The sequence below is a fragment of the Mastomys coucha genome, unplaced genomic scaffold (assembly GCF_008632895.1).
Source record: "Mastomys coucha isolate ucsf_1 unplaced genomic scaffold, UCSF_Mcou_1 pScaffold14, whole genome shotgun sequence".
NCBI lineage: Eukaryota > Metazoa > Chordata > Mammalia > Rodentia > Muridae > Mastomys > Mastomys coucha.
Window position 1 is genome coordinate 89750826 of NW_022196896.1, and position 27354 is coordinate 89778179.

Sequence of the window (27354 nt, forward strand, 5' to 3'; positions counted from 1 at the left end):
CTCCCTCCCTCTCTCTCTCCTCTCCCTCTCTCTCTTTCTCTCTCCCTCTCCCTCTCTCTCTCCCTCTCTCTCTCCCTCTCTCTCTCTCACACACACACACACACACACATACTTGCCTATACCTCCAAATATAATTTGCCTTTGCCTAATAGATTTTTCAATGTATATATATGCATATATATATTTAATTTCCAATAAAAATTAAAGAAATGGGAAAATTAATTTTTCATTTTTCTTAATTGTTGAATTCTTTTCTTCCTCCTGCCTCATTCAATCTCCAGCAATTAATCAAATGAGTGAAGGAGAGTTTCAGCTCCAAGGTCTCATATATGGATAGACCTTTCCTAGCGTGTGAGCTGGTTTCTTGCAGCTCTGTCCCGCTGCTAACATTAATTACTTTGCTGATGGCTCTAATTGACCCAATAAAGGAGCTTCTCTATGTTCAGCTTGTCCCAGGTCCTAAAGACCTTGGATTCTCTGTGGACACAGAAAGTAATGCTTGCTTTCAGCTTTTATAAATAGCTTTCCAAATTCAGGTTCTAATCCGTTCCTTTGCAGGGTCCAAGCCCTTGCTTAATTGAAGTCTGTTTACTGTCCCAAACCTGCCTTTTAACCACCTCACTCTCTCTTGCATGCTCAAGAGCAGTTGGCCAACACAGACCGGACCCTAGATTTCTTTCGTTGTACGTGTGTGTATGTGTGTTGGCTCTGTTTTTGTTTTTCAAGGGAGAAAAAGATTATGACATTGTATGGGTGGATCGGGATCTGGGAGGAGTTGGGGGAGAGGAAATAGTATGACTAAAATACACTGTATGCAAAATTTAAAAACTAAATTAAAAAGTTCTGTTAGCTAATGTTTAGCTACATGAATATAAAATAACATTTTGAAAAACTGTTTTGTTTTAACTTTGTAGTTTTACTAGACCTAGCATAATTAAATTGACAGATAACATGCACATAATTGACAGATAATGTACTTTACCACAAAATTGCATGCATCATATTTTTTGGCCCAAAATATTAAGCTTCTACTTTGGTGTCTCATTAGATAGGTAGTCTGGGCCAGGTGTGGAGTACTCACCTTAAATTCTAACACTCAGGAGGCAGAAGCAGGTAGATCTCTGTGAGTTCGAGGCCAGTGAGCGCTACATAGTGAAACCCTATCTCAAAAGGAGAAAAAGAAAGAGAGGTCACCTATCATCATTGAAGAAAATTTTGGTAAGCAAAGGAAAGAAAGGAAAAAGATGGGAATTTCTGCAGGAAGTAAGAGCTGGTGATGACAATTTGACGTATAGCTCCTTGTAGCAAGCGTTTCTATTTGTGAAAGGATGTATATAAACAGCCCAAAGATTTTCACACTGATTCCTTTCTTTGATTATGTGATAATTTCTCCAAGTGACTGTAAAATAGCACACAACAAACACCTCATCTCTGCGTGAGTGTGCACGTGTGAATGTGAATATGCATGAGTGTAGGTGTGAGTGTGGTTGGTAGTGGATGTATGTGAATGTGTGTGTGGATATATATGGTCCGTGTGTGTGCCTATGACTGTGTGTGAGTGTGGATGTGAGTGACTGAGTGTATATGAGTGAGTATGGATGTGAATGTGAGTGGGGATGTGTGTGACTGTGGATGTATGTGACTGTGTGTGATGTATATATGTATGGGTAGGTGTGTGTGAGAGAAAGTGAATTCTGCTTTTACCTCGTTTCTTTTCCTCATCAAAACGTCATAGGCAGAGCTCCCGGATTAGCGGGTGAACCTACTGCAGGCTTTGACATCCTTTGCCAAATGGCCTTCTGGAGTGTTAGTTTCCTAACAACCTTGCCAGCACTTCTCACTATCATTCATTTTTATTTTCTAGAGGGATTGAGTAAATGTCCTCTTACGTTATTTTAATTTTCAAGTCTTTCACTGCTATTACAGTTGTGCATTTGTATGTGATTGATCACTCTTGGCATTTTGTGTTCAGTTTTTTCATGAGTTGCTTCTTGAATATTTGATTTTGATTTTGTGTGTGACTTTTGTCCGCCTTTCTCTTGTTCTTGGTTTTGTGAAGACCTAACATGAAGGGGAATAAATCTTTGCTTTTAGCTTGTTTTGCAAGTATTTTTTTTTTAATCCATTTGTTTTGAACTATTGGTTGCTTTAACCAATTATCTCTATTTTTGTAGTTTATTTTTTATAGTTTATCTATGCTTGTGGGTTTAAGGTTATATATTCAAAGACTTCCCTTCAGTGTTTACTTTGGTTTCTATACTCAGCTTATGACTCTTGTGACAGTTTGTATGTGCTTGGCCCGGGGAGTGGCGCTATTAGAAGGTGTGGCCCTATTGGAGTAGATGTGGTAGGTGTGTCACTGTGGGTGTGGGCTTTAAGATCCTCATCCTAACTGCCTAGAAGTCAGTATTCTGCTAGCAGCCTTCAGATAAAGATATAGAACTCTCAGGTCCTCCTGTACCATGTCTGCCTGGATGCTGCCATATTCTCACCTTGATAATGGACTGAAATTCTAAACCTGTAAGCCAGCCCCAATTAAATGTCATCCTTATAAGAGTTGCCTTGGTCACGGTGTCTGTTCATAGCAATAGAACCCTAACTAAGACAGCTCTACTTTAAACATGCACAACCTTAATAAATAGAGTCTTGGTTTGCTATAGGGCGTGGGATGGTGGTTTATTTCCCCCAATATTAGTCACATGACTGATATATGTGGATTCTTTATTCCTTTTCTTCCTGGACTTGTTTCCTGTCGTATGACCCTCCTGATGGCTTTTGGTTTTCCACTCTTTGTAGATTTCTTAATCCTATGATGCTCTCATCTGTAGATTTTCTGATGTTCTTCTGTGCCTTTTGGTTTGAACATCATGCCCCCGTTCTTCATCTTAGTTCCTGCAATGCTGATACAAAGCCTTGCTTTTGTTATTTTTTTAAAAGTTCTATTTATTATTATAAATGAGTCCATTATAGCTGTCTTCAGACCACCAAAAGAGGACATCAGATTTCATTATGGGTGGTTGTGAGCCACCATGTGGTTGCTGGGATTTGAACTCAGGACCTTCAGAAGAGCAGTTGGTGCTCTTACCCACTGAGCCATCTTACCAGCCCCCCTGGTTTTGTTATTTTATTTGAGAAAATGACACACATTTTTCTTAAAGATGAATTTTAGAGTCATTTGTCATGTTTAAAAAAACCCTCTTGAGATTTTGTTTGGAATTGCACTAATATCTGAGTAGGTTGAGGGTGGTGGCTGTTGTTCCAGCCACGGACTGTTCCCATAGGAATCAGGGAGTTGCTTCATTCAGTCATGGCCTGTCTTACGGTTTATTTTATTTTTTAAACTAAGGATTTGCTGTTAACTTCATGTGCCCTTTTCTTCATATTTATTTATACTTGCTTATTCTTAGGGTATTTTAAGTATTAACATTTGTATGTGGGTATTATATATATATAGGTAAAATCTGATATCACTCTGGGAAGTCTCTCCCCGTATTATCTCTTGATAGGTTTTGCTGGCTTCATAGAAATATGTGCTTCATATTCATCTTGTAACTGACCACCTTACTTAACTCTTAACTATTTCTGATAGTTTTTTTTTTCATTGGCTTGTTTTTTTTTTTATTCCTTCAGCCATTCCTCTCATTCCTCTGGAATATGGCATGAATGAAGTGCCAGTGTAAAAACAGGTTGAAAATAAAAGAAGCAGGGAGTTCTCTCCCTAAGACTGGTAAGGGCTTGACTTAGAGGAGCTGCCTCTTCTGGATGGAATGCTACCAGTCAGGCTGATCGCAGACCCTGGTTCTTGGAGACACTACTAACCATAGAACGATTTAACTGTTCCTCGTGCTCTGCATCTTCGTGGTCTGCAGTTCCATCATGCTGCGAGATCAAGCCCATGGAGCGGGAGTTCTTTCCCTTTGCACTATACACCTAAGCCTGTCTCAGATTCTCCATTTAACTCTCCTTCCTCTCCTCTCTCCACTATGAATCCAAGGCCCCATGTTTCTTGCTCTTCTTATTCTATGGTTTTAAAGTGGTATTATGGCCCACGGGCTCCTCGACTGGGACCTAAGGAACACCCATGCTGTGAAATTTCCAATATAACCTCTCACATCTTTTATAGAAAGTCATCAAGTCCCTTTTGCAACACTACAGTGTCTTAAGCCTTTCCCCTTTCCATCCACTCTTGGTAGAATGGTTCTCTGCCTGCAGCTCTGTTCGAATGAACTGTACCCACACTCCTCAGCCTTTGCCTAGCCTGCCATCTTTGTCTAACTTCACACAAAGCCTCTATTCAACCTATAATTCTTTCTACCCACCTCAAGTATCTCTGTTCCTGTCTTCAATCCCAGCCTCGCCACGATACTGCCTTTTCACCCAGTGTCAGGCCTTAGTTTATTGTTTATGTTCAAAGGATCATGCTTTGTCTCCCACACTTGAGAAAAATAGTAGTTGACAAAACATTTCACTTCTAAGTCAAAAAAAAAGAAAAAGCAATCCAAAAGCAACAAAGGGCATTCATTGTAGGTAACAAGCTATAATTGTATGAATGTCTTGACCTAAGTGTCTGTTTGTCTTTGTTACTACTTAAGAAAGTAATCATTTGATGAATTAAAAATATCACAAGTTGGAGTAGGAGATATCTTGACAGGTAAAGTTCTTGACTTGTAAGCATAAGGACCTGACTTCAATCCCTAGAACCTGTGTAAAAAACTGTCCAAAGGGTGGTACATGCTGCAGGAAGTAGGGACCAGAGGATTAGCCAGCCTGGCTGAGTTAGGGAGCCCCAGATCCCAATAAAATAAAGTGGAGAGCTCTTGAGGAAAGAATGAGATTGACCACTGGCCTCCCTCTCTGTCTCTCTGTCTCTGCCTTTCTGCCTCTCTCTCTCTCTTACACTCACACTCACACACACACACACACACACACACACACACACACGCACATCACATACACATATATGTATGTATGTGTATACATATATACATGTACATATATATGTATGTAATGAGAAAAAAGAAAGAGAAGCTTTTGGTGGACAGAGGGATCAGGCATAGGGTCTGTAAAATTGAGGATCTGCCTGGTGACCAGCGTTAGCTGTCATGAACTAATTAGTTAAATGAACTAAAAGCTCCAAGGACCGGTGGGAAAGAGGACAGAGGCCATTTGGGTGAGTATGAGTACACATTTAAGTATGGACGCTGTCTTAGTTGCCTTTCTGTTCCTGTGACAAACCACCATGACCATGTCAGCTTAGAAAAGAACGCTTTTAACTGGGATTACCGTGTCAGAAGGTTAGAGTTCATGATGACGGAGTAGTTACAACAACCGAAATAGCTCAGAGTTTACATCTTGGTCTGCAAGTCGGAGTGCAGGGAAGGAGAGGGAGCTCATATGTGCACGTATCTCTTGAAACCTCCAAGCTCACCCCCAGTAACCTCCTCTAACCTGGCCATGCCCGGGCAATCCCAGTCTCAGCAACTGGGACTGAGTATTCAAAGATATGAGCCTAAGGAGACTGTTCTCATTCAGACCGCCACAGACCGCTGTATTCTTTCTGTGTTGTAACACTGTACTTGGTGCACACAGGACATGTTAGATGTAGGGGAGGCTCCTGATCACCCTTTTCCAAGCTTCCTATGGAGTCACTGTAGGGCACCTTGGATATCGCTCTGAAATATATGTAGAATCTTAGAGTCTTCCTATTCTTCAACTCAGCCTACTGTTGAGTGACTTCTAGTAAGTCAATATATCTGAGCAGGAAGGGACATGAAGAATCATCTTTTGTAGCCCTTTATTTTGTAGAAGAAAGAACAAAGACCTACATTTGGGACATATAAGTGGCTCAGGGATGAGTTCATGTCTCCTAGATGGAGTAAGTGGCTCATAAATCTGAGTTGTCACCCTTCTCATTACTCCTGGTGGCAGATCTGGACAGAAACCCAGGTATTCTAACCCAGCCCTCTGCAGTGGGTACAGAGCACCTCACACTGTACTTGGTTCTGAAAACCTGACTGGGGTGGTGAAGGAATGAAGACACATCAGACACCCAGGTGTACAGAACAGCTGGATTCAGGCATGTCAAGCTTGCTCTGATGGAGGGGCATCAACTGCTCAACAACCCTGAACCTCATGGTGCTTGTTAGTATATGTAGCACATAGGGAGTCAGTTAGTTAATCTAGGTAGGAGGTCTCTGTTAGGGGCACAGCCTTGGGCGGTAAACCACCTGGAGGTGGACGTTGCTAGATTCTTTCTGCACATACTGTCAACATTTCCAGGCAGACCAGAGGAAGGTTTTGCAGTTCCCATGGGTCTGAGACATTGGTCCTTACCAAGAAAGCTCGCACTCAGGTCTCCCTCCACACCCTCAACCAAGAGCTTATTGCCCATGTTTACAGGGGAGGATGCATTTAAAGTTACAAGACCCAGTGCTGATTTCTAGGCTGTGTTCTGGATGCTGGGGTTTAATCACTTTAATCTTCACAGTGCCCTGTGACTTTCACGTTTTTGATAGTCTCATTTTACACAAGTTAGTGAAACTTGCCCGTGTCGACACCTCCATTCATGGGCTGTACTAGGTCTAAACCCTACTCTGACTTCAACATTTATATTCTTAAATTTTTAAATTCAAATTTGTTTTTAACATGATTTTGAGTATGAGGTATATACTGTGTGTGTGCATCCACATGCATGCTATAGCTCAGAGGACAGCTTTCAGTAGTCAGTTCTCTCCTTCCACTGGGGCATCTGGGGATTGAACTCAGGTTGTTGGGTTTGTGTGGCAAGCACTGGCCCATTGTGTCCATTGGCCCATCCTGATGGGCTCATTCATTTTTAAATGGATTTAAAAATTCAAAATAATATTATTTCATAATACATTAGAACTGTGTGAAATTCAAATATGATTCTCCATAAATAACACCTTACCAGAACACAGGCACACTCAGTTGCTGATGGCAGAGTCGATTGTCGCTGCAGGGACCACACAGCTGGCAGAGCTGCAATGTTTACTATCTGGCCTTTATGGGAAGTGCTTGCCAGTTCTTTTCTGTATTCCTTCCCACTGATCCACACTTAAAAAATTTTCCATTGGAGCATTAAAATTGTGTGTGTGTATGTCTGTGAGTGATAGGGCTTGTCTTCTACATGCAACTTAGTTTGGTTATTTTGATTGACATGTCCACCAGGTGCTGATTCCAAGGGTGTCCTTCCCATTGCCTACGTTTTATGTTTCTGAATCTAGACTGAGGATTTTTTTTTCTTTTTTCTTTTCTTTTTGTTGGATGCTGTCTTAAGACTTGCTCACAGCTCCTTTGTCCAGACTGTGGACTGCAGATCTGTGGTTTTCATGTCCCTGTCAATCATTTATTGAGCTATTTTTAAACCTCTTGCATTTGGTTGCAGACATCACTCTCTCTTCTTTGCTTTACAGTGGCTTGCTATCTTCCGACTACGTGGAGATCCACTATGAAGACGGGAAGCAGATGCACTCTAAGGTATAGTAAATTGGCTGGATCTCCTGCCGCATAAAGCGCATTCATCTTACAACTGACCAGTGCTCACTGCACTATTCTGATGCCTGTCAAGAGGGTCACTTGGCCTCCTATGCAAGGGAACTAATTTACTGAGGACGAATTTCACAAGAACTTATGATGCTGAGGCAGCATTAGATTCTGTATACTCAGGCCATAAGGGAATTCTATTGTTTTGATTTTATACTCATTACCTTATTGAATGGACAGATGAGCTTTATAGTCTCATATCAGCACTGAAAATACCATTTGAGTATCCTTTACCTAAAAGACTTGGGACCAGAAGTCCTTTGGCTTTAAATTCTTTAAAAAAAAAAACAAAAAAAAACAACAACAACTTTTGCCTATACATAGTGATACTTGGGGACAGGGCTTTAGTTTAAACAGAAAATTCATTTATATTTCACCTATACCTTATGCACACAGCTTAAAGGGCAATCTTGTTCATTTTAGAACATTTTGTTCATGAAGCAGTTTTGTGCGTGGAATTTTCCACTCCTGCTGTCAGGCTGGTGCTGTAGAGTTCTGGAGACTTTTGGATTAGGGACAATCAGCCAGGATCATGGCTATGGAATCAGAATTATAAGGTTGGGTGACTTCTTACAGTGACAGTTCAGTGCAGGCAACTGATGCCCAAGGATAGGAGGCAAGTTTCAAAATGAGACCTTGAGGACATTTTTCTTCTTTCACCCCTTTTTGAGGGCCTGTAACCCAGTATCTTTGTTAGGGTTTTGTTGCTGTGAAGAGACACCATGACCAAGGCAACTCTTATAAAGACAAACATTTCATTGGGGCTGGCTTAAGTTTCAGAGGTTTAGTCCATTATCATCATGGTGGGAAGCATGGCACTGTGCAGGCAGATAGGGCACTGGAGAAGGAGCTGAGGGTTCAACATCTTGATCCAAAGGCAGCAGAAGGAGACTGAGTGACACTGGCCAGACTTGAGCATATATGACCTCAAAGCCCCACTTCCACAGTGACACACTTTCTTCAAAGCCACACCCCATTCAATAAGGCCAAACTTCCTAATAGTGCCAGGCATTCAAACACATGAATGCATGGGGGCTACATCTATTCAAACTACCACATCCAGGTTGGCCACAAACTTGAGGTTCACTTGCCTTAGTCTCATAAATGCTGAGATTATAGGCATGTGCTGTTATACCCAACTTTGTTCCATTATTTAATTTTATTTACTTGTTCTTGCTGGGGACAAAACTCAGGACCTTGAGCATGGTAGGCAGTGTTCTACCACTGAGCTGTAGCCCTAGTCTTTCCCTACTTTACCATCATAACAGGTCCTTGAAGTGGGTCTTCTTATCCCTGCAGTAAAATGAAAAATACAGAAGTACAGAGAAGGGGGCAAACCCGCTCAGGGCCATCACAGGGTGTTGCAGGTAATTTCATATACCTGAAATTCTTCAGGGGGAGGTAATCTTTTCTTCTCACCAAGAAGGACCAATAAAGAAAAAATGGGGTTAAAAGAAAGCAAGAGAGATATTATTGATAGTGTGTGACAAGCAGGGATTTCCACGAGTCAGGCAGAAAATCCACAGAATGGTCACAGAAAAGAACTTAGGACTTTTAGTGGCTGTCCAGGTGCCATGAACATTCAGTAATGCCTGTGTAAACCACAGACATTGGGAAGGAAGTAAGAAGCAATTAATAGGGGGAAATGCAATTTGTATTTTGCCGATGGCTACCAAATGTTAGCATAGCAGTGGCAACTTTCACATGCAGACCTGCATAGCTGTGAGCCAGGGAGTCCTGGGTTTCCTAGCTTCTATCCTCTTGGCACATGCTTATGATTGGCTGCCATTGGAAAAACTACTCAGGGCCATGGCGTGTCTCAGGACTTAGGTCAGTCTGATTAATGGGTACATCTACCATGTGCTTCTCACTACTGTCAGCTCTCTCCTCCAGCTGCATCTGGGAGTTTCAAATCTCCCTGAGACTAATGCTATGGAAAGGGACCATTAGTGCCAACTCAAGTGCGGGAATGGTGCTTGCTGGCGCTTATACAAAACCACACTGCTGTCGGCTGTGCCAGTACTCAGCGCTGTGTGCTGACTCATGAGCCTGGAGGAGAGGAGATCACACAAGGACTCTCCAGACTCAGCAAATGGGCCACCTTTGCAGCCGCAGTAACCTGACCCAAACCTTTCTCTAAGAAGCTCAGTATAATTTTTTTTTTTTTAGAAGTACAATAGCTAATTGGTGTACGGAGTTCATTTGAGGTACCCCAAATGAGGCCTTCTTATTAATAAGATATTCCAAGCCTCTTGTGGTTGTAACATATTTAAAGCAAAAGCTACATCAACTCTGGCAGAGAAGAGATGTTCAGTGTAGCTTGATTTTGCATCCATCCCTTTTCTTTCATTTCCTCCAAAACAGCCCTGTACCCAAATTTACTCAGCCATAGATAATAGATTAATGGTAACATCCTGATTTTTACTTTTATGTATATAAATATATATGCCCTCAAGCCCCAAGCATAAGCTGTGTATACATCCTGTGCAAGATTTAGAAAATCTAGTGATTGTGTAAATACTTTAGTATACATGAAACTTTTATTGGTGTTGGATCATTATGTTAAAAACTGCATAATGTTCTTCTAACTTATTTGTTATTATTTATTTAAAAAATATTTTAATATTTAGTTTGCTTCCGCCCTTGCCTAGTGTTTCCTAAGGAAACACTCCCCAGATGGGGTCTGAACACAGTCTTAGTAATTGCTGCAAGTTTAATTTTAAAAATACGACCCTCGGGATCAAAGAGTTGTATATATTTTATGACTTTTGATCAAAATGACAACTTTTTGCTTATGTTCACATTCCCATTACATGCATAAATGTAAAAGCACTTAAAAAATGAACTTTACAAAGAATTGCTTCTATGATGTTTAAGGAAGCTTTTGTGAGGAGCACCAGAAAGGGAAGTTAATGTGCAGGCGTGTCACAGTTTCTCATTCTGCAAGCTGATCTCTGACCCAGGGCTGCAGAAATGGCACGTGTGCCGTTACTTGACTAGAAGAGCCTAGATTCATAAACAGCCTGTGAGGGCCTTGAGGTAATGCATGGATGTGGATACTTACAGTATTCTGAGAGTTAATATGAAAGTCCTGACGCATAGGCACTCTGAGAGCAAACAGGGTTACAGTCTTTCCATTTTACTGTGCCAAGCAGACCCCTTTTCCCACTTCAAAGTGAGGTCTATTTTTTTTCTTTTACTTTTACTGAATGAAAGTGGGGTGAAAAGAGAAGCAAAGACAGGAACCAGAGAGACAAAAACAAAAACAAACAAACAAACAAAACTCAAAAAAAACCCAAACCAAAAAATCCAAGTTCATGGTTTAGGTCCCAGGTAGACACCTGCTCTAGCACAAGGAACAACTTCTCCTGTGTGCCCAGCCAGGCAGGTTTCATTATAATTTCTTCCACTATTCCTTGCACAAAGTATGATACAACAAAGCAACTTCGTTGATTTCATTTAGCTCATTTAAAAGGCAACGTATTTATGTTTTCTTTGGTTTAAGCAAGCTTATTGGGGCATAATTTATATACTGTAAAGTATACAATTAAATTGTTTTTACTATATTTGCAAAATTATGCATCCATTAGCATAATCTAATTTTAAAACATTTTTCATCACCCCGCAAAGAAACATCTTATCTATTAGCAGTCATTCCCTAGCGACTTTCCTTCCCATCATAGGCAACTGCTAATCTACTTTTCTGCCTCTATAAATTGCCTATTTGGAACATAAATGAAATCCTATAATATGTAGTCCTTTGTGAGTGCTTTCTTTTCCCCAGCTTTATTGAAGTATAATTGAAAAATGCTAATTGTGTGTTTAAGGTGTACATCTTAGATTTTTATACAGAAAAATATTACATGATTGGGTTGTACCAAGTGTCATGCTTTGGCATGTGTGCAGTTGGGAAGAATGAGTACGTTGAAGCTGATTAACACATCCTCTACTTCCTGTAGTTATTCATGTTAGTGAGAACATTTAAAAATCTACCTCATAGCAGATTTTAAGTATACAATATAGTAACTATAGTCATTGTGTGGCTCTCCACAGCATATTCCACGCACATAACTAAAACCTTATACCCATTGACTAACATCTCTTCATTTGCCCAATTGCCCCTAGTGGTCACCCCTGACAACCACTATTCCACCCTCTGCTTCCTTGAGTTTGACTCTCATGCAGCCTATGAGGGTTTGTTCAGCATTTGTCTTTCTCTACTGGACTGTTCCATTTAGCACAGTGTCCCACCATGTTGCCAGAGTTGGAAGATTTGCCTCTTTCCAAGGCTGGTCAATAGTCTATGGCGATCACATTTCTCCATTCATGCATCCATCAGTTTTTCCAACCTGGCAACACAAATGAAGCTGAAATGAGCATGCTCTGCAGTTGTCTCTTTGAGATTCAGATTTCCTTTCTATTTTTTTTAATGGACCTTCATTTCTTCACTTGGCTATGCCAATCTGTAGTTCTACCAACAGTCTATCCCTTTGTCCCCACAGCCACTCCAGCATGTACCCCTCATCTTCTTCACAATAGCCATTCTAGTAAGTGGGAGGTATACGCTCACTGTAGTTTAATTTTGTATTTCTATGATGACCTTAGTTATGTTTCTGTGTGAATTAAAACATGTCCATGCACCCATGGAGATGGCTTGGGGTGTGTGCCAAGGATGCTTGTCTACAAATATGAAGATCCAAGTTTTACTCCCCAACACTCATGTAAAATGCCAGGCATGTCTATGCTTGGTCATAACACCAATAATAGGGAATGGAGACAGGCTGATCCTGAGAGCTTCATGGCCAGCCAGCCTAGGCAGATGAGCAAACTTCTGGGTCAGTGGGAGACCCTGTCTCAAGCAATAAGGCGGAGAGCCAGAGAAGGCACCTGATATCCTGCTGTGGCTTCTGCATGCTTGTGCATATGTAGGTCCTTACATACTTCCCTGCCTACATCACATACACACATACACACACACACACACTCACTCACTCACACACAAACACACACACTCACCTAGACAAAAACATGTTCACATACAAACAGGCATGTCGATATTCACAGCAACATTATTTACAATAGTCCAGAGATGCAAGCAATTACAGTGGTCATGGGTGGATGAATGAATAAGCAACACACCTAGGACATGATTCCTAGCCAGTGGTTAAATATGAATGCCAGGTTCGTTCATGTGGTCGCAAATGGTGGCATCTCCGTTTAAAGGCTGAATACTATTCCATTGCATTTATATACAGTGAACTAATGTAGACACAGGAAGAAAAAAGACTATTCGTGATAGTATGTGGATTCTAAGGAAGTCAAACACTGAAAAGAGTAGAGCAGAAGTTTTTAGGGTCAGGGGCCAGCAGTCATAGGTCAGGTATCAGAGATACCAATGGAGAGATGTAGGTCAAAATTACACATTCTGTAGGACATAAGAGTAGAATCTAGTGCACAATCTGAGGACTGTTGTCAACAACACTGTCACATGATGGAAATTTTCTGAGAGAGTAAATGTTCATGTACCCACCAGAGTAACTATGTGCAGGTGAAAAGACATGCTGGTGTACTTGACCAATTATCATTTCATCATACATAACAAAGCATCATTTCTGTACGCCTCCCACGCAGACACACACACATACCCACACACATAAACACCCCCCCCCCCACACACACGTGAGCTCTCTATATATACATGTATATGTACATATTCAACAAAAAGTCAGTTCAGTTCTGGTTCTGACCTAGTTTCTGGTACAGCACATACATCCGTGAGCCAGAGACACATCCCTGCCCTATGGGGAGAAGGCTTGATACTTGCCTTGTTCTTTTCCTAATCATTATTAGAATCTTCCTCATCACATCATGAGCAAGGGTTGGCCTAAGATCATTGTTTTTAGGGTCAGGGGCCAGCAGTCACAGGTCATACACACAGTCCTGTGACTGCTGGGCTCTGGCAGCAGAAGGTCAGGGATGCCATCTGGGTGAGTGGGTCCCTGATAGACACAGCTCCTGGGTGAAAGTGGGATCAGTGTAGAGCAGAGGGGTTTGGAGAGGGAAAGTCCTGACTATAGTCATCCCTTGCTATCCTGGAGGGATTTGTTCGTGGATCCCATTGAGGACACCACTATCCATGGATGCTCAGGTTCCTTGTATAAAATATGGTTGGGTTTGTGAACCCCACACATCCTCTTAAATCCTTTAAGTCATCTTTATGTTACTTAGCAACATGAATGCATGCAAATGTACTGTTTAGAGACTAATGGCAAGGAAGGTGGTTTGTACATGGTTAGCATAGGCAGAGTTGTTTTTGCCTAGATTCTTCATCATGTTATGGGTTGAATCTGCAGATACTGCCCCGAGAGTGCTGTAGGCTAAGTGCTCCTGATAAGAGAGGGGCAGGCATTGCCACCAGCTGTTAGAGCTGAGTTAGGGCACATTGCATCTGTTAGAGCTGAGTTGGGGCACCTGCACTGGGCAGGACAATTTCAGTCCTGTGTTTTCTTCCCTGGTTTCTTTTTCTTTCCTTTTTTTTCTCTACTCCACTATCTCTTTATTGTTTTTTAATGAATTTTCTCAGATTATTTTTCATCTATTTTCAACCTCTCAGCCGTATTTGGAATTGAAAATTCTTATTTTTATGTTCTGTTCCTGTCTTAGTTTGGGTTTCCATTGATGTGAAAAGACACCATGACAAAGGCAGCTCTTATAAGGAAAACATTTAATTGGAACCAGCTTACAGTTTCAGAGGTTCAGTCTATTATCATTATGGCAGTGGGCAGGAAGACATGGTTCTGAAGAGTCAAATGTTCTACATCTTGATTCACAGACATCCATAAAAAGACTGTACTGCCGGCAGCCAGAAGGCTCTCTCCTGCACTGGGCAGAGCTTGAGCACTAGCAATCCTCAAAGCCCACCCACACAGTGACATACTTCCTCCACTAAGGCCATACTTATTCCAACAAGGTCACATCCCCTAATAGTGCCATTTCCCATGGGGTAAACATATTAAACCACCACAGTTCCTAACCCAAAGGTTTGTATTTCTACTCTTAAAGGAATTTAAATGGCTCTTTTATTACTTGCATATTCATTATAATAGTTTGTAGCCTTTAAATTAATAGCTAGCTTAAAAGTTGCTTGCCATTAGATAAATAATAAACAATTTAAGTAATAACAGAGAAGGACTATGCATGAGAGAAATTTTATATTAGATACAGAATTACAGTCATTAAAATTTGTAGTTTGGAGTTAAGCTTACTATTGTTAATCATTCAAAATATTATCTTGTCTGACAATATTCTGAAAGTGTTGTAGAATATGAAAGGAACATAGCAAGACAACACTGGTTCCTTAGAAAGATATTTTAAGTTCGGACAATATAGTTTATATGAAATATTTAAGTTATATGATATCGACAGAGCTGAAGTGGTCTAATAATCTTATCAGTACACAACTGGAAGAACTCTTTTCACTTCTGAATTTAATGAAGGTAAGTCCCCCCCCTTCCCTTCTCCCTCTTGTTCCGGCCCCACTCGCTCCCTAACTTGCTTTCCCCACTCATTTTTGATTGAGAAATATTTGAAGAGATGAGGATCACATGGGTTGGGGAGTATAGCTCAGTGGTAGGGTGCTTATCAAGCACCAGGTCTTGGGTTCATTCCCCAGCACCACCACACACGCACACTCACGTGCATGAGCAGGCACACCCACGCTCGTGCACACACACACACACACACACATACGCACACGCACATGCACATGCACACCCACACACAGATGCATATACTCACACCATGAAGAACAGGCAGACCAACAAGCCCTCAAGTAAACAGAACTTCTACCCAGCAACCCTCCCCACACTTGTGGGCAGTAATGGACCAGTGCAGGGCTCACAATGGTTTCCAGGGGAGTTTTGCATTTGCTGAGTTCATGTAGAAGTAAGTTATTATGCAAGCGCGTCTTAGCTCTTGGAGTCCTTGACTGTGAGGAGAGGCATGGCTGAGAGAGAGGGGAGGGGGCTGACTAGGAATTTTCATTTCCTCTGACTACCAATAGGTTCTGCTTCTCAGAGGATCCATATTTTTGGTTGAATTTAATTAACAGAACAACAGTTTTGGATCCAAAAATGTTGACATTGATGGAGACACAGTGGCTCAGCCCTTGCTGCTACTTGTCTAACCCTAGGTTAGTGCTCACTCTGCTAATAAAGTAGCAGACATTGTGTGTCTCTAACAGAAGGATTGTGGTGGTGACAGTAAATGAGGAAGACAGAGAATATAAGGTCCAGTGTAGAAGGCAAAGAAGGAAAGACTTCCCACCAGGGTTCCAGGACATCCTGAATGGTCTCTGTGAATGGGACCCGTTAACAGGAGGCTGGACTGAAGCATGGGGGACTGAAGGTAAACACAAGTATGTCTGTCTTTAGGTACAAAATAAGCACTGTCTCTATTAGGAGGAGGCTCAGATTGCTCTTAGAGGGTAGGGATGCTAATTACATATGCAAGCATAGAGACAAAACAAGATGTCCCCTCAAATTAAAACTGTCATGAAGTGGTAGCACAGCTATAGACACCTTCTCACAACATGAACATCAAGTAGCGGCTTCACCCAAGATGGGCATGTGTATTGAAAGGTAGGAGATGGTTTCATGAGTCTGTACTAGGGAGGCATTTTTTTTATTTCTTTATATTTTATTTTAGTATCAATTGTATTGATTTATATATAACACAGATTCATTGACTATGCTCTTTTATGAATTCTTTTTTAATTATATTTTTATATTTAGAACATTTTAAAATTTAAATATATTTGATCACATTTCCCCTCCCCCAAGTTCTTCCAGATCCCTTACCCGTCCCTACCCACTCAACTTTAAATTCTTTCTCAAAAACCTAATAAAACAACGAAGCCCCTCAAACCAAGAAAACAAGATAAAACACCACCCCCAAACGACAACAACAACAATAGTAAACTGTAACCAAATTGAAGCACACAAAAAGCTGTGGAGTTCATTATATGTTGGTCAGCTACGCTGAATGTGAGGAATGGTGAACTCCCCGGTGTCACTCCATTGGAGAAACATGACTTTCCCTCTTCCAGCAGGGATAAATGACACAGTTCAGTTGCTAACCTTTATCCTAGTGGGTAGGTTTTCACGTTTATTCATTTAAAAATGATAACAAAATAAGATATAAGATAAAACAAAAACAACTATCATATTGAAGTTAGACATACTAAATCAACAGAAGAAGAAGAAAAAAAAAGCCCAAGTGAAGGTTTAAGAGTCAGACCCACTCATTCACACTCAGGAATCTCATATAAGCACTAAGCTGGAAGCCATAATATAAGCACAGAGGACCTGGTGCAGACTTCCGCAGGCCCTGTGCATGCTGCTTTTGTGCCTCTGAGTAGTACATATGAGCTTTGTTCGTGTTGATTTAAAAGGGCCTTGTTTTCTTGAAGTACCTCATTCTCTCTGGTTTGTATTCTGTCTCCTCTTCCTTGGGCTGGCTCTGAGGGGAGGGAGACACCCCGTGAGCTGAGTATTCCAAGGTCTCCCCCTCTTTGTGTAACATCTGGCTGTGTGCCTTTCTGTCTGTTCTCATCTGCAGCAGGAGGCAGCTCCTCTGATGATGGCTGAACAAGACATTGATCTATGAGTATAGCAGAATATCATTTAGAGTCATTTTATCATTACATTTTTTTTAGATCAGTGTTATTGGGTTTTACACTAAGCCCCTGGGGCTATCTAGTCTCAGATTCTTGGTCACCAAAGCAGTATCAGGTATGGGTTCCATTTGGTGGAGTGGGCCTTAATTCAAATCTGTTACTGGTTGGTTCCTCCCACAGCTTTGTGCCACCGTAGTCCTAGCATATCTTGCAATTAGAACACCACTCTAGATAAAGGGTTATGGTTGGCTTGGTTGTTTGTGTTTTTCTTTTGATAACATGGAGAGTACCTTAGGAAGATAATTTCTTTCTTTTCTTTTCTTTTCTTTTCCTGAGGCAGGGTTTCTCTGTATAGCCCTGGCTGTCCTGGAACTCACTCCGTAGACCAGGCTGGCCTCGAACTCAGAAATTCACCTGTCTCTGCCTCCCAAGATAATTTCTAAAGTGGGGTGAATCTGATAATAATGGTGTAAAGATTCTATTTAAAAAGCATATAAACACAAGAAGAGTCATGGTGTGAGAGGAAACTTGTGTAACCACACCTGTTTGTAACTACTTCTAAAATGCACGATTAAGAAGTACTGCAAACTTTATCATTTACATCGGTTTTAATCCCTATAATGCCCCTTTCTCCTCCATCAAACATTTGCAAACTTGTTTAATGCTTTTCCAGCCCTATTTTTGACTTCAAATACGAGTTTCTTGTGCGCACGTGTTCTCGTCCTTGGTGGTATTTCTCTACAGCACTATTGGAAGCAGGGATATCAGTGTATCAGATACAATCTATAAGGCACTCTCTGTTTTGTAGGGCGGAGAGCACTGTTACTACCATGGAAGCATCAGAGGTGTCAAGGACTCCAGGGTGGCTCTGTCGACCTGCAATGGACTCCAGTATGTGGGAATCTTCTTCGGTCCTTCCAACTTCCAGGCTTGCTCATATCCATTTACTCTATGCAGTTTTTATTTTTCAGATATTTTATGTTAGTAACTTTTCTATGTCAGTGATATGTTGAGGACTAAGTACAGAGTAGTTCTAGAGAGCTAAAGTTCCCCTCTTCTTTGGCACCTAGACTTTGCAAAAACTCAGAAATTAAACAAACAGTCACATAGCTTACTGATGCCCATTTTGGTTGATGCTATGAGGAAAGGATAGGGTGTACTAGTTAGCTTTCTGTTACTGAAACAAAATCCCTGAGATAATCGACTTATAAGAGAAAAGGATTATTTGCATTCAAGCCTTGGAGGTTTGAGTCCATGATAGCTTGACCCCATTACTTTGGGCCACTGGTGAGGAACCACATCATTGTGAATTGAATGTGTGTTGTGCAGCAAAATTGCTCACTGTGTGTCAAGGAGAGATAATGAGGAGACTGAAGTCCTACAATGCCTGCAAGGGCATTTCCCCTACCCCTGCCATGAGCTAAAGACTTCTTACAAGGCTCATGGGGATTACCTCATTCCACTGCCTACCAGGAGCACCACTCTGAGGTGATATCAGATCCTTAGTAGTGGATCTGTTGAGGCATTTTAAGACCCAAACTCTAGCCAGAAACTTAGAGAGTGACTTAGGCTAGTTGACGCAGCATTACAGGATTATGGCAAAGGTCATCATTTGGATTAGATCTAAGTCTAATCAGGTATCAGCTTGGGATGGATGGGACATTGAGAGGGACTCATCCATTGTCTGGAGGCAGACTCACTGAAACCATGCATAAACACATTTTAGACCCAAATCAAGTGATGCCTAGGATGAAGAGTTAGTTAGCTTTAGACATTGGATGAAAAGGGTCTTAAAACTCCTTTCAAACGTTATTTTAAAAGACCCATATGTCTCCCCAAGTTAAATTTTTTAATGACACACTCCTTAATAGGAATTCACAATTTACAAGTATAAAATATAAAGATACTCCTGTTAGGCTCTTCAGAATCAGAGATGGTCTTAGAATATTCTTAGACAATGGGACAGTCAAATTTCTTCCATCTGATATATAATTTGCATAACAAGAAATTCGTACTAGTTTCACATAGTTCTGAGTGATTTTTTCCCCCTAGCATGCGAGAGATCTTATTCCAGATCAATGTTGTCATCAGTTTATTTCTAAAAATGAGTCCTATCATGTAGCATTTGCATGCTCTGGGGGGAATGCTTAATACTTTTTGTGCTTGCAAGCTGCCTAGTAGAGGCCTTGGCGTTATGAGACTGTGGCAGGGTTCTATGCCGCTATTGGGCATTGATCTGGGGCTGTTGGAGACTTTTGCTCTGAGGCACTCTCTAATGATGCTGTTGAGATGCTCACTTGCCTGTCCTCATTGCCATAGTTGCTGACTCTCCTCCTGGTGTCTTGTCTTACAGCGGCATGTTTGAGGATGACACCTTCGTGTATATGATAGAGCCGCTGGAACTGACTCATGATGAGGTGGGTCTGTGCCACCAGTTTCCTTAGGGCATTTGATTTTTCCAGACTCAAAGGCCATTTATCCGTGTTATGTGATGTCACCCTTACAATGATACAGTGCTAGGCCCTCGTGCCAATGAGGCCAGATCAGAGGTCTGATGCTGAGCTATTCTGAAAGCAAGCCCCTTTTTTTTGCAATCTTCAAAGAGAACAAGGAAGGTTTTTGTTTTGCACTGGTAGCCTGGAATTCTTTATAAAAGCTTTCATATCTACTCTCTTCTTTAGATAATTGTAAGACTGATTTTACTTTCTGTTACTAGAAGTACTTTGTAGGGAAATCTGAGGTCTAAACAGTATCACCATGATACAACATACAGTTTCTAGATGGAGAATAAAATAGTGTTTCATCCTCTACAGGGCAACAGCCATACTAACGAGACCCCGTGTTCCTGCCATGCTGTTTACTGACAGCAGTCGGTACAGTCTAATACAGAGTTGTCAATATTATATTCAAAGCTTACTGCATCTTACATTCATGACAAAATTGATATCCTGAGACTCATGATGGGGATGCAGAAAGTCACATGTGACATCTCAGATGGTGGCACTTGCTGAAGAGGGCCAAGAGCGACCAAGGTGAGGGGGAATCCTGAGTAAAGGCCACAAGGGGATTAGAACTTTCCCAGAGCTGTGAAGATACAAAGGCTCTGGCATGAGTAAAGACACAGTGAGGTCACAGAGGAGTGGAGGATCCACGGAGGGAACTTGAATGAGAAAAAACATTTTTTGAGAATGATGATTGGAGTAATGCAGCCATCTGATGGGGGGGAGAAAACAGGTTTAGTGGGGTACAGGGTGTCACCATGCAGCCCAGGCCTCCTGAATGTTCTGGGTGTGCCACCATGTCCAGATGGAAACATTTAAAAAAAAAAATCTTAGTTGGGCAGTGGTGGCGCATGCCTTTAATCCCAGCATCTGGGAGGCAGAGGCAGGCCGATTTCTAAGTTCAAGGCCAGCCTGGTCTACAGAGTGAGTTCTAGAAACCCTGTCTCGAAAAACCAAAAAAAAAAAAAAAAAAAAAAAAAAAAAAAAAAAAAAAAAAAAAAAAAAAAAAAACCAACTGTTAAAATATGTATACATACATACATGCATACATACATACACATACACACGTACACATAGTATACATATTTTATTATATATGTATGTATTTATTTATTGTATATGAGTGCTCTTTATGCTCTATGTGAGGAGCTCAGCAAAGGGCCTCAGAGCCCTGGGAAGTGGAGTTACAGATGGCTATGAGTAACCATGTGGGTACTGGAAACTGAACTTGGGCCCTCTGCAAGGGCAGCAAGACCTCTCAACTGCTGAGCCATCTCACCAACTCTGACATTTAGACTCTGATAGTAAAAGGCAGTGTTTATTTTCTTGTCTGTATATGTGTGTGTGCAATACATTTATAAATACATTTATATAATATAAAACATATATAATCTGTGATCTAAACAGTATCACCATGATACAACATACAGTTTCCAGATGGAGAAGAAAATAGTGTTTCATCCTCTACAGGGTAACAGCCATACTAACGAGACCCCCCGTGTTCCTGCCATGCTGTTTAATGTTTACATTATATCTATGTAATATATTTATATAACATACATTACATAAATGTATATATTTTAATTATAATATAAATATATTATCTAATTATAAATGAAAATAAATTTATATAACATATATATAAAATTATGAGGTAACTTTTCAAATTTGAGAGAGAAAAAAACATTGAATTGCACATGGTCATGGCAATATTTGAATAAGCTTGTATGGGTTTTGATGAATAACTTTAAAACTTTCTACAGAGTGATGACAGTTTAGCCTTGATTAAGACATTTTGATGAGTAAAATATGCTTCCTGTTCCATGGGCAGGCAGATAACCATCTTATAGGAAAACTGCCAGACAGACATTTAGACATTCAGTAAAACCCATGACTATTGGCTTTGAGGAACTGCTCCCTTACCTCCCTCACCAAAGGAAAACAACAACAAAGCCATAATAGTTCTCTAAGCTTTTGCATTTTAAGAAAGTGTAAATGGGATAATTTCCAGTGCATCCATAATAAGACAATTTTTGCAGACAGGGTGAATTCATAAATGTGTTGCAGTGTCTGCTGAACTGTTAAAAGGGTTTATATACATATAAACTCATATTATCAAAATGTTTAAGGAATTGGCGCTGCGTTGTTATTGCTGTAATTATACTGCTGGGGGCTTATGGTTACGTGCTTATTATCTTCTGTTCCCTGCCTGCCTCCTACTGCCTCCCTTTTGTTCTCAGAGTGATTTGCTCTCATTCTCACTGTGGGTGGGGGCAAGCGAGTAGAACTTGAATCTTTAAATTAGTTGCAAAAATCCTGTTGCAGGTTCAGGGGTGAATATCGCTATGCTAGGTGTCTTTTCATCAGTTTTCAGAATAAAGAACTGATTGGATAGAATTTGGGTTTTGGGGTGTTCATATTATTATTATTATTATTATTATTATTATTATTATTATTATTGATTTTTAGCATGCTTGGTAGTAAGTCAAGAGTATGGGCAAGATAGTTTCCGTGAGAATTCATATTCTATTGCAAGTAGAAAGCAATTAGCAATATTCTTAATTATTTTTAATTATTCTTAATTATTGTATTATTATCAAATCTAATAAGAAAGGCCTTTCAAGAAGCTTTTATGGTTATAAAACTAACATAGGAGTTGAGTGTGGTACTGTGTGCCTGTGATCACTGCCGCTCAGGAGGCTCACGCAGAAGGCTTGCGTCAAGACTAATCTGTGAAACTTAGTGAGACCCTGTCTCAAGGAACAAAACCAGCCAACCAACCAAACAAGATAATGACACCAGAAAATCCCCGGAAAGCAAGCTAGTAAAATGTTAAAAAAAAATTTGAAACACAAAATAAACAATTAAATAGTAATTATCCATCATATCATCCCCAAAGATGATGTATCACCTTTTAGCAAATATTCACACAATTTTTCCATATATTTCCACATATAGTTTAAATAAATTGATTGTTTCATAGCACAACTTATCCCAATTATGTATCTTTAGGAATCTCAGTAATTTTATTCACTAAGTAGAAATGTGATAGTTGATCTTGGTTTGTCAACTTGACTCACCCCAGAAGAGAGAAACCTCAGCTGAAGACCTGTCTCCATCATAGTGGTCTGTGGGCGTGTCTATGGGTCATTTTCTTATTGTTAACTTATGTAGGATGGCCAAGCCCACTGCGGGTGGCACCATACTTACACAGGTGGGATCAAAGTAGATATCCCTGGGCTGTATAAAAATGGTAGCCGTCAAGCCAGAGGAAGCAAGCCAGTAAGCAGCGATCCTCCATGGCCTCTGCTTCAGTTCTTGCCTCTAGGTTACTGCTTGAGTTCCTGCCCTCATTTTCTTCCATGATGGACTGTAACCTGTAAGCTGGAATGAGCTCTTTCCTTCTCAAGTTTGTTATGGTCAGTGTTTTATCATAGCAACAGAAATCAACCCAGAATAGGGATAGAATACAGACTACATGGGCTTTTTGTTGGGAATAATTTGGACAATACACACATAAATACTGGTTGGCAGAAACTAAGCCCTCAGCTCTTAATGCTACTTCCACTTCTAATGATGTAATGAGCCCATGTAATTTCTAGGCCAAAGGATATGAATATTTTCAAAGTTGCTCATGGAAATTATTAAAATCTTTCTCAAACCATGCTACCAGTGATATATGAGTACATTCGGCCTTGCAGCTGTAATTAACTATGGATGTCATAATTTTTAAATCATTTAGAAGTTGATGAGAAAATTGCAGTTTTATCTTTTCAAATTTTATGTCTTGAAAGTGTATTGGAGCACCAAGGTTGTCTCATGCTGGTGGACAGACGTTCCTTTCCTACGCATTTCCCACTTGGGGCTTTGAAAGAAGCTCAGATTCAAGAGCAGCTGACAAAACAGTGCTTTGATCTAAAGTGGGGCAGTTGAAGGGCTCCTTTTCATTTAAAATTAAAGATTTAACAAGGCATACCCTCTTCCTTCTAATATCTCATGTCCCCACGGAAGGAAGGCTATTAGAAGACGCCATAGAGACATAGAGGTGTCTTCCTGTCTTACTTTTTCATTTCCTGCAATTGTTTTTGTTTCAGAAAAGCACAGGCCGACCACACATAATCCAGAAAACCTTGGCAGGACAATATTCTAAGCAGATGAAGAATCTCAGTAAGTCTAAAGTAAAATAGCCATGCTATGTGTGGGGCTGTGACTTGGAGACCTCTGTGGACGTGCAGGCTTGCTCAGGAGGGAAATTGGTCTGAGAGCTCGGGTCGGCTGTGTGGGTGGGGAGTGCAGTCTCAGCTGAGCCTTTCGTGGAATGAGGCATGGAGAATTTGCTTCAGTGAAGATGACAAATGAAGCTCCTGTGTGTAGCTGGGTTTGGAACCTGAGTGTAGCCAAATGTAAATGATTACTGCAGGGCCAGGCATTAAACCAGACTTCCTGGTTTGCTCTACCCCAGCCCTTCTGCACTACCTCCCCCATTCACCCTGCCCCTGAAGCATCTTTAGTATGCTGATGCTGGCAAAGGCTTCTTTTGTGGGCATGTGATACTATTCCTATATACTAATGCCCAGAATCTTTCACAATTTATACAAAACCTTATGCCACATAATCATTTTAAAGTCTAGAGTAAATTGGGCACACATAATAGAGTTCTTAGGCTATTGTTAAACGGTTGTAGGTTAAATAACCATCTTCTAATCAACCTTGGGCAACTCACATTTTTCACGATGAGAAGAAAAATAGCATTTGAACTGTCTTTATGAGTGTGAAATGTTGAACAATCAATGCCCTGTTTCACTGTAGGCTATTTGGGCTCTGTGATGACATTCATTATTAATGGCACTGTTCCTTCGTGTAATATTTGAAGACTATTCTCAATGGGACGCTGTCCGAATCCATCTGATGTTGATTTCCTTCTTCCACAGGCACAGATGGCAGTGACCAGTGGCCTTTGCTACCTGAATTACAATGGCTGAGAAGAAGGAAAAGAGCGGTCAATGTGAGTGTAGCCTCGGGCCCCAGGCAAGGCTCCTTCTGGCTCCCCACACTCAAAACAAACAAACAAACAAACAAAAAGGCACAGAGAAGCACCATCTCTTGAAGATTTTTTAGCACAAAGCTATTTAGTCTTCCCTCCCTGTTAAGGATTCAAACTGATTAGAATGTCCCGTGAACCCTGATGTCATGTAAAAATGTGTTGTTTTAGTTCTGTCTTCAGTGTGTTTTTCTTAGGAAAATTGGAGGACATTTTCCTCCCTATGGAAAAGCACAGTAGGGCTGGTAAGATGATTAAGTAGGTGGAGCTTGGTACCCTGAACTCCATCCTTGTGACTGCCTGCTGGGAGGAAAGAGAACTGATTCCAGTAGTTGACCTCTGGCTTCCTCATGCATTCACCCTCCCCACACAACCCATCCAAACCAAATCAAAGACACAAACAAACAATAAAGAGACTACACCACGGCTTTAGAGATAATCTGACTTATACAATATCCTATAGAACATTTCTGTTAAAAATATTGGCTAATCAAGTTTATTTGTATTTCTTCCAAACTAAAAGCTCTGTCATGCCAAAGTTGAAACTGAATGTGTTTTTTCAGACCAGGATGATACAGTATCATTCCTCTACTGGCAATATGACAGTGGCTAAATAAAAGTCATGAGACCGTATAACCAGTAACTGTTACATGCCTTTTATGTACTGATAAATACAGAGGAACATTGTAACTAAATATGTAGTAGATTAGAAGGCTGTAATGATTGGGGCTGTTTAGTAATTACATGGTGAATGCCATGTAACCACGAATTAATTCTACAGCTTATAGGTTACATAGTAATTCACTAGATGACTTAATGAATAATTATAGCACAAATTATACATTTTAGATAATACTTAGTTGAATGTATTTTGTGTTTGTGTGTTAAATTAATTAGACCCCCCAGCAATCTAAAAGTTAGTTCAAGTTTGAATCATCTTCTTACATAGTGTACACTGGCATTATGGTAATCACAAATACAATTTTTATGCTCACTTAATTAGAACTCTGCTTACTCTCGAAGATGCAGTTGGCCTATGCGTCTTTCCTTTCACTACAGTCTACCCCATACTTTCCTTTCACTACAGTCTACCCCATACTGAACTGTTACTCAGTACACAATGAGGAAGAGCCGTCATCATTACCTCTTCAGTTGTGAGAGGATATGTGTGACTGAGAAGTAAAATAGTCTCTATTCCTAAAGTGTTATCTGTCGGCATTTGTTCCTGTGAGGGGCTGGAAATTGGAACTCTGTCGGATGCCTTTTATTCCAGACCTCTAATTCTTATTGACCACCCTGATGTGATTTCAGAGATGCCTGCTGTTCTCTTGAGATGAGTTTAAAGTGAATTCCCTTTGACATTTTAAGTAAATGTGAATATTTTATCATTATTACCACAGAAAAGGAAATTTATTTATTTTTAGCTATCATGCCATGCTTTTTCCTTTAGAGTAAATGGAGAACCACACAGACACCCTATGACCTATTTCTCATTTTGGTGAGTCGCGAAAGTGACACTGTGTTTCTCTAGTCTCTTCTTTGTTCAGTGGCACTTTATAGTCACATAAGAGCAATTGCTTTACCAGGCAGGCAGTGAAGAGTCCTGAAATTCAAGGCTGAGAGATACTTTATGTCAACCGCTGTTCTAACCATGCATTTTTAATTTTCTTTAGCCATCACGTGGTGTGTTTGAAGAAATGAAATATTTGGAGCTTATGATTGTTAATGATCACAAGACGGTAAGAATGTAAAATCCTATCTGTCTTAGTCACTGCTCTGTTGCTGTGAGGAGACGCTGTGACCAAGGCAACTTTTAAAAGAAAGCATTTAATTGGGACCTTGCTTACAACTTCAAAGGGTGAATCCATGATCAACATGGGTGGGTAGTGTAGTGGAGCAGCAGCAGCAGGCAAGCATGGTGCTAGAGCAGTAGAGGCTAGATGGACTGACCGACAGACAGACAGACAGACAGACAGACAGACAGACAGAGGAGGGGCTGTCATGGGCCCACCCTCAGTGACTCATCTCTTCCAAATAGCTCATACATCTTAATCCTTCTCAAAGCAATTCCTCCAACTAAAGACCAAGCATTCGAATACATGAGCCTATGGGGGCCGTTCTCATTCAGACCAGCACAGAAGCCGGATAGCTTGTTAAACAAGAAATGCATTTTACTTTGAGTTAACTTTTGTTTGTGACTTAATACAGTCCAGATGTTTAGACATAATCATCTGGTGGTTCTAAATGAGCACCGTGTTTCTAGATGAAGAAGAGACAGTACTTTATGGGATTTTGACAGCTCCAAAATTACCTCTTTAATAGAGATTTATAAGAGGTAGGTTTACCAATAGGATGCTTTTCATTTGTCCATGTTTAAAATCCCTGCGCTCTATCTTTCACACCTGTGTGCTTGGCCACTACTTCACTATTCTATCCCATGCTTTTGTTATGAAAAAAATCATGTGTGAGGCTCTGGGTTCCATCTCCACCCCCCCCCCCAACCCCTTGCACTGCACATAAAAACGAAGAAATGAAACATCTATCTCAAGAGACTATTTTAAATGAGTGGTTTG

The 27354-nt window shown here is 40.6% G+C and overlaps 1 protein-coding gene across 3 annotated transcripts in view; it reads left to right on the plus strand.

Moving 5' to 3' along the window:
• Adam23 (ADAM metallopeptidase domain 23) overlaps positions 1-27354 on the plus strand; it is a 150665-nt gene that overhangs the window by 67534 nt on the left and 55777 nt on the right. For all 3 annotated transcript variants that reach the window (XM_031367723.1, XM_031367722.1, XM_031367724.1), the window contains exons 4-9: positions 7434-7497; positions 18048-18130; positions 19593-19656; positions 23835-23907; positions 24672-24745; positions 26455-26520. In XM_031367723.1, the coding sequence (XP_031223583.1) occupies positions 7434-7497; positions 18048-18130; positions 19593-19656; positions 23835-23907; positions 24672-24745; positions 26455-26520 (424 nt within the window). The remainder of the gene's footprint in view (positions 1-7433; positions 7498-18047; positions 18131-19592; positions 19657-23834; positions 23908-24671; positions 24746-26454; positions 26521-27354) is intronic.